The sequence below is a fragment of the Anoplophora glabripennis genome, unplaced genomic scaffold (genome assembly GCF_000390285.2).
Source record: "Anoplophora glabripennis isolate ALB-LARVAE unplaced genomic scaffold, Agla_2.0 scaffold327, whole genome shotgun sequence".
Taxonomy (NCBI): Eukaryota; Metazoa; Arthropoda; class Insecta; order Coleoptera; family Cerambycidae; genus Anoplophora; species Anoplophora glabripennis.
The window spans coordinates 299,264-314,398 of NW_019416408.1; the positions used below are offsets into that span (position 1 = coordinate 299,264).

At 30.2% G+C, this 15,135-nt stretch overlaps 1 protein-coding gene across 4 annotated transcripts in view; it reads right to left on the reverse strand.

Moving 5' to 3' along the window:
* Positions 1-425: 425 nt before the first annotated feature.
* Positions 426-15,135, reverse strand: part of LOC108909475 (clavesin-2) — a 43,216-nt gene continuing 28,506 nt past the window's right edge. For 2 of the 4 annotated variants that reach the window (XM_018713824.1, XM_018713823.1), the window contains exons 2-6: positions 9,628-9,779; positions 9,257-9,351; positions 8,713-8,863; positions 3,400-3,593; positions 426-848 (exon numbers count right to left, since the gene is read on the reverse strand). In XM_018713824.1, coding sequence (XP_018569340.1) covers positions 525-848; positions 3,400-3,593; positions 8,713-8,863; positions 9,257-9,351; positions 9,628-9,772 — 909 coding nt within the window. In that variant the 5' untranslated portion in view covers positions 9,773-9,779 and the 3' untranslated portion in view covers positions 426-524. Of the gene's footprint in view, positions 849-3,399; positions 3,594-8,712; positions 8,864-9,256; positions 9,352-9,627; positions 9,780-9,832; positions 9,886-12,826; positions 12,984-15,135 lie in introns of those variants that run through there. The other 2 variants (XM_018713822.2, XM_018713821.1) reach the window with 2 other exon arrangements.

A 15,135-nucleotide genomic window follows, 5' to 3' on the forward strand; every position in this document is an offset into this window, starting at 1 on the left:
TGATTTTAGAACCAATGTTACGAAAAACCAATTTAAGATTTTTACTTCCAGGGTCTGTCTAAAATTGCGAAAATATCTTGTAAGTAGACTATATTACTTCCCAATCGTAATTAGTAACGTCAGTAATTGGTACACTATCTTCAGATAGCTCCAATGTCTCCTAGACTTTTACTTCTGAACAGAAACGTAATAAAATTAAAGTTTTAAGTACATATGCGCAAAAATTATTCTGCATTATAAATTGATGAAGTTTCAGATAAAGTAATTTCAAGGAAGATAGTAGCCAGATTTTTAATAAAGAATCGTAACAGATCGTGACCTACATCACCATAGGATTAAGAAAATGAATGTTTCTATTAAAAGTATTAGAACAAAACAAATAATATATTTAGGATATCAATGCAAAGAGTAAAAACAGTTGTGACTTCACCTGAAAACTATATTATTTCAATAAAAAATATTTATAAAATCTTATAAAATGGACTAGAACACCAGGCACAAGAATAATTTCCTAAGTTTAACTATCACTTCTCCTCTTCTCTATCTTCTTTCAACCTCTCCATGTCATCGTATCCTAAATCGACAAGGTTCTGAATGATGCGATCGTCATGTTTCACCCAGTCCTCGAACCAGATATCAACAGGATAATCAATATGGACACCTCCGTATCTCTTGGGCAAATGTTTGGGATCTACGTGTGAGTGCAAACTTTCCAAGTCGTCCCCGTGGAATACGATCCTGTCCTTAACCCCTTCATTTATAAGTGGCTGGATGAAGTTGTAAGCTATTTCGAATACCCAGGATTGGTACAGTATGTGGATGCCCTCTATTCGTATTGGCATACTCGTCTGAAATGAATAAAAACAAATGTATTTGTACGAAGATTATATCTAATTACAATAATATTTGGACTCGTATTAGCGCAAATACATAAAAAATACTACAAAATAAAACAAAATAGTTCAAAACAGCTTTGGAATTCATAATAATTTCAAGACATGTTAATGAATAAAAAAAAGTTTAATAATTCATCAAAGTTCCTCGAATCGGTTTTACAATTCTTCAATAAATACCGAAACATTTCTATAAAATATGTTAGAAAGCAATAAAATTAATCAAAACAGTTTTTAAACACAACAAGAATCATCAAAGCACCCTTGGACTGCATAGAAATTCTTTAAATGAGTAGAAAAATACAGGAAAATATACACAATCATATTCAAAATATATTAAAAACTCAAAATACACTCTTAGGAATGCGTTGGAAACTTCCAAATACTTCAAAATAACTCAAAGTCACCTCATAGTGGATCCATCTCCATATAACCTGGGCCGAGAACAACAAGGGCATATCAAAGATTCTTGGTTAAGGAAATGCGATGCAAGTCTGTAATTGGCGGTGACCAGGTGCAAAGGTCAAAACAATTCGCAAAACTATCGTACCTACTATAAATATCAGAAAGGTCATAAAAACCTTATAATTACTATTAAAAAGGATTATGCAAGACATTTACGTTTATTGTGCATTCTTTAATCTAAAATGTTTTCATATAAAAGCATTAAAATTAAAAGTTAGGATTTAGTTCTGTTAATACAAATCTTTTAAGCATGACGACTGTTTTTTAGTACAATATAAGTAATGTTAAAAAAAGAAATTAAGTACTTTTCTTAAAAAACTACAAGGTATTTAAAATATATCAACTATCTGGTTTGAATTCAGGTTAAATCATGTCTTTGAAAATCGAATTAAACTGTGAATCTCTAATTAATGAAAAAAATCGAATTAAACTGTGAATCTCTAATTACTGAAACTTTGTCTTTATTATTATGTTTATTTGTTTCTTCATTTGAAGTAAATTTAAAATTTAAGCGCAGAATTGACAACGCAATTTTAATGCCTTGTTATAATTTGTAATGATACACTAATGAAAAAGAGTATGGCTGATTTAGGAGTTGCTGGTATTTCTCTACTATCGAAAGGTAAAATTTTGAACCATATTCAACATAAACTTTGGTAATAAATTTGACATAGGTATATAAATTCAATGATAAAATTGAATTCAATCCTCATCTAAATTCATTATTTACGTATACAGCGTATTTCAGGATGAACTATACATACCTACTATACTGACAGAGCAAGGCAATCTAAGTTAATGGCCACTTAAAAAAAAGTCCTGTGTAAAAAATTGTGAATAAGTGATTTTTTAATTTTCTTTAAAATTTTTGTTTCTACAGATTTGGAAAAATTTGTTGCAATATTAATTACCATATACCACTAGCAGCTGAGGATAAAATTACAAAATATCAGGGCCGTCCTGGGAACATTTCTGTTCCTTTGTGGCCCCTCCAAAAAGTCCACTCTGTATACTTTTCCTGCTTTTTCTTAGCAAAACCTATGCTCTGATTTTCTCGCCACAATTCCTCAATTTGAATTGAAAATTAAATTTTGGTAAAACTTTTTAATCAGCTTTTCAAAATTATTTCAATAGTGAAAATGGTTAGAAATAATATTTTCATATTTCCGTTCTTTATTAAAAATAATTACCTATTATACATTACAGAATTAAAATTTTCAGATTTTGAAAAATTTTTATTCACTTGTCACATCTGTAAAATTTCCCTTGTAAATGATTATACTATTTTATAATATAATATATTGAAAATGAGTGATAAAAATTGTGCATTTTATTTCTTAAATGGTATTAACAATTTTTTTAATCAGCTTTCAATATAATTTTAGCAATATTTTTTTAGAAATGATACCTAACAGAAAAACGACATTTTGTTAATACTTCATTTAAACATATTTTTGGAGATGATAACCATTTTCTTCAACATGTAACTTACTTAGGAAACACCATGTATAGCTAACTATAATAATCAATACAACCAACTTTTGATTCAGATATAGATTAATTAATCAGCATTGTTTATAATTATATATATTCGATGAAATCAAATTTCAAACCAAATCAATTTTTTAAGTATTTTTTATTTTGTAACGTTGCATTTAGTAATAATTAACTTTATTACATAATTACATTTACAGCTACGCATTAAAGTTGAAGAAGCTATTATTAACTTCATTCGTGGGTGGACAGAATTTAAATAATTATCTTTTATTATATATTGTTTATATATTAATTATTATTAATAAAAATAAAAAAGGACGTTTATAATAAATAACTATTTAAAGATAATTAAAAACAGTATTTGCAGCTTTTTATAAGTAAGTTATTAGTGAAAAACGATTTTTTTTTTGTTGATATTTATACATTTTGTCTAATCTATTGTAAATAAAAAATAATCATAAGCAGATAATTATTATAATAAATTGTGTCGTTTTTATAACGCTATAAAAACTAAATTGTTTATTTTTGGTAAACTAGTACTCACCAGAGCGACTTGGATAATATGATTTGCAATAGTCGGGGTCATGTACCACGCTTGACTGATGGACAACTCGCTGAGGTCAAATATCATTACGCCACCTTTTATCTGGAACTGGGGCTCCATTAAAGCCACCTCTAGGATTCCTATGGTCAGTTGAAACAGTTCGTCTGTTGTGAACTCTGAAGGTTTCCAAATTCCTAAAAAGTTAACCTCAAAAGTGGGACATGTTTTTGCAAGAGTTACACTGTTGCAAGCCGAATTACAACAAGAAACTACTTTATTGGTAGATATTAAATACCTAATAGAAAAATATACATATTTTGACATCTCGATTAACTACAATGCACCGTCTGGTTGAATATTTATACATATATACTGAATTATCTATTTTAAAGTGTCTGCCTCTAATCTGAAGCTTCGCATCGATCAATTTATTCGATACATATCTAGTTGCACTCTAATGCCTGCCCTACCGGGCTGGCACGCCGCTGAAAAATCTAGAGACGTTGGTCGTGCATTTCATTGTCGTTTGTGGCTGAGTTTGACGCTTTGCTTGGTCGAATGTATGATACATGTTTTTATGCCAGTCAGTAGCATTGTGTATTTCCGATGTTTTATGGTTACATTGACATGATTTCTGTGATGGTTTCAATTTGAGTTGGTAATTCCTAAAACGTGTACACTCTTTTGTAATTTTTTTATATGTTCCCATAGGTAAAAATCGAAATGATATGAATCATTTGATCATATTCATCTATCAGGGAATAGAATTAATATAATTACGAATTTCAGCGTATCTCTAAAAGGTCTGGACAAAATTTCTACCACATATTTATGGGTCCAAAACATGATGATCTAATCTGTCACTTTAGTTCACAATTGGTAACTTCCGAGATACAGAGTGTTAAAATTACAATTATATTTTAGATTTTCTTCAGAAAATTCATTATTAATTGTAGTAAATTCATAAAATTTGGTATAGGGGAGTTTTCTGGCATGAAAAATTGATATCAGGTCCCGAATTTACTGTAAATTGGTAGATGACACCACCCGTAATACTTTACATGCATTTAAATTGTCATAACTTTTTTGTTGCCTTGTGTATTGAATTTATAATCAAAAATTGGTTATAACTTTTTTAGAATTTGTCGAGAACTTTTAGGGACAGAGATATTTAGTAAAAAACGTAAAAGTATTTTAAACCCGTTAATATGTCCTGAAATTGACAGGTCTACATTGTCGTAATTATCCAGCATCTCAGGTTCGTTTCATAAGATAAACAAATCTCTGCTGGGCGGACTAGAACCTTATCGAAAAACATTCGACGCGATGACTCGTGGCGTTTTGCTGTCATTCACTGTAGATTAATGTATATACTAACTCTATCTCTGTATTTCAAAAAATTTCTTGTAAATATAGACTAATGGACAGTGATTTATTTTATTTAAGATGCGCTTGCCTTAAAAATGATAAAAAATATGTCCTGAGAAGTTTATTTTATACTCAACATAAAATTTAGGAACCATTTGTACAGGAGTATAAATACAATTTTTAATGCGCCCTGCATATTAGGTATTATAAAAGAAAACATAACTCTTCAGAGATTGTCGGTCAATTTGTTTTAGCGCTCCCATAGACTATGAGAATGATAATTACTATGACATATTGATCTTATTTTATCAACGTGTTATGTATTCTCATGTCTTTGTCTTCTGTAGCGGAATTATTATTTTAAAGTGCAATGCCTGCAACACCATTCTGCATTAAAGTGAACGACCTAATTCATTACAAGATACGTGTTTGCAGACATACAGGAAATCAAGTTTACTGCCTTATCAATTTTGATGAATGGCAAAATGTATAAATTATATTGAATTGTGAACTTGTAATTATAAAATTGTTACCTATATACATAACTGAATACCAAATACACCTACAGATTATAATATATATTATGCCATAAATTATATAAATATTTTATAAATCTAAGCTTATCTTGTACTAGTTTGTACGTTTTAAAATCAAGTTGGAAAGACGACTATTTTATAAATTGATTATTTGACTGGACGCTGAAAAATATTTCTTAAGCTCCACGAAGTTCTAAAGTTAGATGACTTTTTGGATATTTTGACAAAATAAGTTATACATTCTTTTTGTACCCTTTAAATAAAATTGTCCTTCTTGCAACAAAAATTAAGTAATTATAAATGTGGGCATTATATGATACAAATACATTAATCATGTTGTTAAAAAATGTATATCACACTGCCAAGTTTCCCTTGCAAGTATACAGGGTGTGGTGCGTATAATCTATAAAAAATAAACTACAGCTTCCTAACTAGTAATAGAAAAGTCTTATACGAAAAAATTCTATCTTCGCGTTTTTTTTTTGTAAATTAAAGTTCATTTATTCAACGAAACTGAAGTCCGACCTTGTGTTATTTATTAAAAACTTTGGAAATGTTTTTATGCGACCCGAGATGCAACCTTATAATTTAAGTTGGTACAATCTAATACTAGTAATACTAAAAGAAGGTTAGGTTACATTGTCAAAAAATTTGTGCAGTCAATTGATTTTATATTTGTATTGAATTCATTATTCACTTAATTATTAAATATTAAGCATCGTCTATCGACCCATCACTGTTAAAAAGTGAAAGATTCCAGACAAAAATTTTTATTTTGTAATTCCACGATGACAGTGTAATTTTTATGAAGAAGTAAAAAATAAGAATAGCGTGCCGATTACATTAAAAACGAGATTCTTATTTCTTATTTTTCTTAAGTTTTTAGTTTGTGCACAAACTACTTTTACAGTGAACCGAGAAAACAATGCATTTACTATTTTCGAACGTGTCGATATGATTTTAGTGTATGGTGCAGCCGGAGAAAATGCGCTCGCGTCGACTAGGTTGTACCGGGAACGATGGCCACAACGTTACCCCCCATGTGCAAATAGAATCCTACAGTGCGTTCAGCGGCTGCGAGATACGGGAAGTGTTATTCCTCGAGGAGAAGGACGTGGTCAGCAAGTGAACATTAATGTTGAAGACGCAGTGTTGGAAAATATTGACGAAGACCCCACAATTAGTATTCGATGACTCGCACAGTAAGTAGGAACCTCATCTCGTACCGTACATCGCAGCTTAAGGCGCCAGCTGTTGCACCCCTATCATGTGCAACCAGTTCAACAGATTTTATCCCCGGATTGTGATCAACGAATGAGTTTCTGTAGATGTTTTTTACGGCAATGTACCAATCAAGTAGACTTTCCTGCTTATGTTTGTATAACAGATGAGGCGACATTTACCCATGATGAAGTGAATTTCCATAATATGCACATATGTGCCGATGAAAATCTTCAGGCGATTAGGGAAATTCATTTTCAACATCAGTTCTCGGTAAATGTTTGGGCTGGCATAATAGGCGATGTACTTGCATTTACTATTTCCGAACGTGTCGATATGGTGCAGTCGGAGAAAATGCGCTCGCGGCGACTAGGTTGTACCGGGAACGATTTCCACAACGTCACCCCCATGTGCAAATACAATCCTACAGTGCGTTCAGCGTCTGCGAGATATCGGAAGTGTTATTCCTCGATGAGAAAGACGTGGTCAGCAAGTGAACCTTAATGTTGAAGATGCAGTGTTGGAAAATCTTGACAAAGACCCCACAATTAGTACTCGACGACTCGCACAGCAAGTAGACACCTCATCTCGTACTGTACATCGTATCTTAAGACGCCAGCTGTTGCAGCTCTATCATCTGCAACCAGTTCAACAGATTTTATCCCCGGATTGTGATCAACGAGTGCGTTTTTGCAGATGGTTTTTACGGCAATATGCTATTCAAGTAGACTTTCCTGCTTATATTTGTGCAATAGATGAGGCGACATTTACCCGTGATGAAGTGAATTTCCATAATATATATGGGCCGATGAAAATCTTCACGCGATTAGGGAAACTCATTTTCAACATCGGTTCTCGGTAAATGTTTGGGCTGGCATAATAGGCGATGTACTTGTGGGTCCCTATTTCCTTGAAGAACGACTAAATGGACCAACATATGCTGACTTTTTGGAGAACCGGTTGCCTGAATTATTGGACGATGTGGCATTACAAGTTCGAGCACGCATGTTTTATCTTCAAGATGAGGCTCACCCACACAGTACTCGAGAAGTAACGACACTTTTGAATGAAATGTTTCCTCTGCGATGGATTGAACGCTTTGGACCTGTGCCGTGCCCACCTCGGTCACCCGATGGACTTTTTTATCTTTGGAGTCACTTGCAGTCATAGGTTTACAATACTCCAATTGCTACGGTGGAAGAATTGCGAAACTGTATACTTGAAGCTGCTGACACAATTAGGGGAATACCTGGAATTTGGGAAAATATTCGCCAAAATTGGGGGTGTCGCTGCCATACCTGTATCCGCGCTAATGGGGGTCAATTTCAACATTTTCTCTAGAAATGATAAGTTTTATTTCATTTTGTTCCATATTTTAATGGAGTTTGTTTAGTGCACGCAGTTGGCAACTACAGATGCTTACGGATGTGGTTTTGTTTGCGAACTTATGCAGTAACAACAATGCATTTAATATAGTAATTATTATTATTATAATAACAAAATATCAGTTTTTTTTTTAATATCTATTTTTCTTAATTTGTACATTTGCATTGAAAAATTCCCAAAAATTGAGAAGTATCTTTCCATCTTTCAACGACGATTTGTTTATGCGGCTGGTCTACAGCATGTAACTCATCGTACAGCACACGGACAGGACCCTTCCAAAAAAAATATTTTCATCCATAATTGAACTTTAATTTACGAAAAAAAAACGCAAAAATAGAACTTTTTCGTATAACACAATTTTATTACAAATATCGTTAGGAAGCTGTAGTTTACTTCTTAAAGATTATACACGCCACACCCTGTATTTAAGGCAAGGTGTAGCTATATCAGATCTCCTAATAGACATACATTTTTCATGATTTTTCATTTTAACCAAGCATTTATTAATTTAATAAAATTATACGTAGATATAATGTTGTAACACTATTAAACATAATAAATTGGAAAGTGAATTAGAGGGCAGTCTAGGTATAGGCATTTTTTTTGTTGCGCACTTGTTTAATATAAATTCTGTTTGACGTATATCCTTTCTTTAGTGTACATAAATATCGACAAACCATTACGATTAGCGCTAAATTTACGATAATATCATTTAGTACACCGTGTCCAGTTGATATTTTATGTGGTTTATTAAATTCTTCAAAAGTTTAATTATTTTTTTTCACATTCAGTTAATACTAACCCATTCTTTGTATCATAAGCCTCCTTCCTAATTGGTCCTTGTATGGCGGAACACTTATTATGTGGTTCCTGGCTAGTTCGCGTACTCGTTCTAGTTTTACTTCCTTAAAATATTGTGGGTTGGATTCCTTAAATTTATAATAATTTACCATCTGAAACAGAAATATAAATATTTATTCAATGATAAAAAAAATCAAGACAAAAATACATAAAAACCTGCAAGAGGATAAACTTTTAATTTGAAGAAGTTTCATTGATATTTTACAATTAAAATAATTTTCAGTAATTTACTTTTAACTTCAATAACTAATAAGTAATCATTAAATATTTTAAATTGTTTTAGATCATTTTTTGGTTTCATTATGATAAACTAAAATATTTGTAACTGGTTTACAATGTTTATGAGAGTGTTTTATTATTAAGAATCAGATTCAGTAAGAAAGGGATTGACTTTTTTAAGTCAACAAAAGTAATATTAAACAAGATACTTATACATCTTATGTAATTAACACGAGTAACATGAATTCACTCATCTTTCTACCTACCAGTCGGTGTGCTTTCCCAACGATGAAATGCCGTGCTCTCAAAAATTGCAGCAAAAAAGCATCGTCAGTCCTATGCGGAGTGCATTCCCCTTTTGCTGTAAGTAATAAGTAATAAGTATAAAACAAAATTGAACGAGCGATGCAAGCATTCATTAGTAGTTACATACAATTTGATAATAGCGGTGTTGTCTTTACCCGAGATCTCGGCTTTGAATGATCAATTAAATGAGATCTTAGGTAAATAAAACATAACGTTAATTAAAACACCATTGTTTTTTGCTCTTAAATTATAGTAATATAACAAAAAACATAAAAATATAATTTCTCAACTTTTAAGTGTGACTGATCTATTTAGACATTGAATATCATACCAAAAATCATATCCCTGAAGTCAGATACGATTTGATCACTTTTATCTGGATCTTCGTTAATATTATCCTTTGCCCATTCCATTAAATCTTCAGTTGGTTCTTCCAGATCAAGGGTAGCCTTCAGACGGTCCTTTTCTGCTTCCATGTTTGTACTGCAAAGAGAGTTATCAGTGTTATCACTTACTACAGGTTGTTGTTTTCCTACGTGCAATGATGACGTGCTTGTAAAAAGAAATAAAACATTTTCCGTGTTTTCAAACATCGACACTAGCATTATTGACTAAAAGCTTGAACACAAATTAAAGATTTAATTATTATTCCCTTTGTGATATTTACGTTATCTATACCTTCAGTTAGCAATTTTATGTTATTGTAAATGGATTTTGTATAGTTTCAAGGATGTTGGAAATAGAATTCCTAGATTTTATGTAGGTAATGATTGAAATGAATAATTCAAAATTGCTGCAGGCAATATATGCATTACTTATTGCAATAAGCATGTCTACTGATAAAGTAATCGTGATTATAACAATGAATGAATATTACTGTGTGAAAAATTGGCAGATTATTTGTTGTTTACAATTTTCTAATTCTTTAAAGACTAAATTTTGAAACTATGACAATTATCGTTTTATGCTATATTTATAATTATTACTGCAATTTTTCCAGGTGTAATGAATAAATTAGAGTCTTTTTTAATTCAATATAAAAGTGTTTTATTTTCTTTCCTACTAGTTTGACAATTATGCCATCATCAGAGAAAAAGAAAAATTACAATCATTGGAAAATAAATTGCTAATACTAATCGAACAATAAAATACATATTTTGAATATTTATTAACATCATTTTTAAATTTAGACCACTCATCTTCCACTTAACATAATCAAATACATTGTTATAAAAGTTACATATTAATAGCGTGAATAAATACAGCAATATATTTAATCCACCGAAACAAAGTATTTCGGCATTTAAAATTCAAATTACGCTATTTTTAAAATAAAACTGATTATCCTGAAATAAACGTGACAATGTCTATAATACATACATATAAGTAGTTCAATAAGTTACAAAAAATTTACCAGCAGAGCAGTAGGTACCTAACTAATAAATTCAGTGTACTTGAATTTGGTACAATCGGTTTTCAATTATTGGTAAAAAAGACTGTACCTATTTATAGGAAAGAAAATTATAAAATTCTTGTTCACGGTTTTTAAATAGTTAACTGTTAATTAGAAATGCCATTTAAAAAACTAATTAGCCGTATTCTGGGAAAAACACATTTATTGTTCATTGTTTTGCAGTGTACCTAAATGAGGCAGGATTTGAACATAAAATAAAATTAGGTTTCATACAAACACATATACAGGGTGTTTCAGAAAGACCTCCCGTATATACAGAGGGTGATACTACGATAAAAAAATAAGAATTTTTAGTCTTATGAACTATATTCGAGATTTTAAATAGAATTTTTACGAAAAATTTACAAACGGTGCGAAATATTTATATGAAATTTGTTCTTCCGGGGTTTTTAAGGACGTCAAATACGCTGGTCTAATTATTTTTTGGATATTTCATAGAGGGCGCTAGTTATGCTACATTCCTATTACATTTTATGTTCAATTTTTTTTTAAGGTTAGGTTTTTTACCATTCTGGTTCCATTTTCTAATGTATAATTTTATTTTCTAAAAATAATGTAGGTACTCTTGTTAGAACTTCCTAATGTGGACTGTTTTCGAGAAAAAAGGTTTTTAATTGAACTCTTACAATATTACGGTGTACAAAATAATCGACTTTTCTCAAAGTAGGCTTATGTCAAAAGTTATTGATGGATGTCTCATAAACAACGCATACATTCTTAGTAATATTTTAAACTTTAATTAACTTTATATTAAATTTTAGTGATTTTTATTGTAGTTAACTATTATTTTAAGTCCACATTAGGAAGTTCTAACAAGAGTACATTATTTTTAGAAAATAAAATTATACATTAGAAATTGGATCCCGAATGGTAAAAACCTAACCTTAAAAAAATTATAACTTATAATGTAGGTAATTGGAATATAGCATAACTAGCGCCCTCTATGAAATATCCAAAAAATAATTAGACAGTGTATTTGGCGTCCTTAAAAAAATTTGATATAAATATTTCGCACCGTTTGGAAATTTTCGTAAAAATTCTAGGTATTTAAAAAATTTTATTTTGCCGCTCGAAAACAAGAGGAGATAGATATATAGTTCATAAGACAAAAAATTCTAATTTTTTGTCGTACTACCCTGTATTTACGTTTACGTATACATTAAAGTTTGTCAAATGTTCTTGAATTACACTGATTAAGTTATAAAAGATAAAATAATAATATCTAATATTACCTACCGAAAAAAGTAAATAAAAATGATCGGATTAATTTCCTAGTTAACAAAGCTCTCTTTAAGACTCGAGGAATTTTAATATTTTTTTCCAAGCATTTAATACCTAAATATATTAAAGAAAAAAAATCATTTAAATGGAGAAATAATTTTCATAACAGAATTAATTAAAAACATTATATTGTGTTGAAGCATTTGCTTTTGTTTTTACTTTAAGCAAATGCTTATTTTATTTATGCAACAGTGAAATTAAAGCATTTTTTGTGATGCAATCTGCCGTTTCGATCATCACCTACTATGTTCAAATTGGAGCTTCTTAAGAGTGTCATAGGTAGTCATTATTTTTTCCTATTGTTTTTTATCAATATAGTTGTCAGTTGTTCCTTTACTTGAGTACCTAGTAAGGTCACGTTTTTTCTTAGTTTGGTATATTTGGTGCGTAAATAAGTATCATACGTTCTTGTTTTTTTTATACTTATTCGGATATTCCGGATATTCATCATCAATAAATTTAAAGCATATAATTACAATTACTTATTACCTGACAAATGCATGTTATTTCATAGGAATATTATGTTTCTCATAAGTATTACAAAACTTTGCTATACATACATTTATTTTATTTTAAATAAAGCTAAACGTTTTTGGTGTTATATTTTATAGAAAGATAGAAGTAAGACAATGGTTAGTGTCGAATTTCCTCCAAACCTGCTGAGACAAATTCATTTCACTAAAGCAATTTTATTATTAGAGGTAGGTACAAAATGGAATAAAATAATTTCAAAACTGTTGTAAATCACTTCAGTTTAGAATAATAAATTACATACCTATCGAAAATAGATGGTAATCCTTAACACTTTGTAACCAATAGTTAGATTGGGCGCGAGATGTGCGTTACAATAACAATAATCCGAAAATCGTAAACATCAGTCATTTAAATATTCGCAGTAACACGGCGAGAAGGTAGGTACATTAACAATGACTGCTGCTCTAAACTGCATAATGTATAATCTAACTTATCTCTTTATAAGTGTTTCTTAGTCACCATCTATTATTTGTATCTTTCTCTCTCTCCCACAGCTTGGTTGGAACAAAGGGATATTTTTTACAGAGTATTTTGTCAGTCAAATGGAATGACGAGAACGGATGGGGAATTCAGACAATTTTCAATACAAGATGAAAATGTTACTAAAAAAAGAAAAAAAAAAAAGAAAAGAATCTAAAGTCCAATATTTAGGTTAATAAAAGATATACCTAACTTAATTTTTTTTTCTACAGAGTTGCCTACTTTCCCGAGCTGCACAAAATGAAAATATATTTGCATATATAGGGTGTTCACTTTTCCCTCGGTTTTTCCTGGGCAGGTACCAACTTAATTTTTTTAAGTGGAAACCTATATTTTTTATGGCATTATCGAATTCTACGTGAAAAATTAACGGGACTTTGTGTTATGATCCCTATTAAAATATTGATAGTTTTCGAGATAATCGACTTTTCATTTTTTTTTTCTTATGTTTCGTCTCTTCTAGTAGTTGACATAATTATGATTGTATGATAGCTAGAAATTATTATTTTTTTAAAAAACTGTAGTCAAGATGGCTCTTTCAGAAAACGTATCAAAAGTTGACCTGCGATATACAGGGGGCAAAAAAAATCGTGCCAAACCTGATAATTTAAAATTTAAAAAATCTCGACTTTTTCAAATAGAACACCCTGTGTTTTAAGATTTTATTAGATGCCTTTCTGTAGACCCTACAATTTTTTAATAGCTTTCCCTATACCTAAGTTGCGTAGTTTTTGCAAAAAAACCATTTTTATGTAAAATACTGGATTTGCACCCGTTCCTTGGTCGGGAAAAATATTGTAAGGGTATTTATTTTTATTAAATTTATTAGTTGTTTAGCCACACTATTTAAAATAAAAATTAATAACTGAAAAATTTAGCTTCTGCAAAAAATTAAGGGAGCAAAAAAATTTTTCGAATTTTTAGTGATTTTTCAGAATGCTGTATCTCAATTAAAAATGATCGTATCAAGGTTTTAAAAAAAGCATTTTAAAGCGCCGAATGTCTAGTTTCCAGATTTCTGAGCTCAAAATTTTTAGGAGCGACAGTCATCACGAAATTCTAAGAAATAAGACTAAAATTTTTTTTTTCAATTTTTTGCGTTGATCTTCTCGGTCCACGGGCTTGGAAAAATTTTTTACACAAAAATCATGATATGGACTTGATAGCCTGTTCATTCAGCTTTAATTTCTTTTTTTAAATTTTTCTCTACGTTAATTTTACCCGGAGATATTCGACTACGAATACAAAAGCATCCTTTTGGCTTTAACCATCGATATCTCAGCAACTAATGATCAGACAGAAAATTGACGGGCAGTTTCGAAATCTCGAATAAACTTCCTACAAGGCTATGTAGCGTTCTTGGAAGAAAACAATTTTCTTTCATCCTCGACGTTAACTTGAAAAAAGTGAAAAAAGTGACTTTTTGACTTGTTTTGTTAAGTCGACCGATTAATCAAAATTTCAGAAAAATTTAAAGGTGCAAAATTTACATTTTTGAGCACCCTGTAACGTTCGTAAAAATGAAAAATTAGATTTTTTTTCAATTCTTTCATAATTGGGCATTTTTTGCTCATTGAAATTGAAAAAAAAAAATTGAAAAAAAAAACTTTTTTAATTTTTGAAAATTTACTCTTCTTTATTTTTTAACAACTCAAGATAAAAATATTGAGTCATTTTTGAAGCGATATACTGTTTCCGTACCGTAATTTCCTATATTTTGAATTAACAAAATTGATTAAAAGTTGATAAATAAAATAAAAATGATAAATGCCGTCTAGGCATGACAAAAATTAAAAAAATTGAAGTCAACAAAAACTTTTCATTAATTTTTTTCACTAGAATTTCAAAAAATATTGTTAGTTTTGAGAAAAACTGTTGGTTGGTTCCTTTGAATCAAAGATAGAGTTAAAAAAAAACTGTTTTTTTCACACTTGTTAGCTTCGTAAGAAAGTTTAGGATAATACGCACTATTTTTTCGCAGATTGAGGACTACACCAATCTTGGGGGTATCAACTTTTAATCAATTTCGTTAATTCAAAATAAAGAAAATTACAGTACGGAAACAGTACA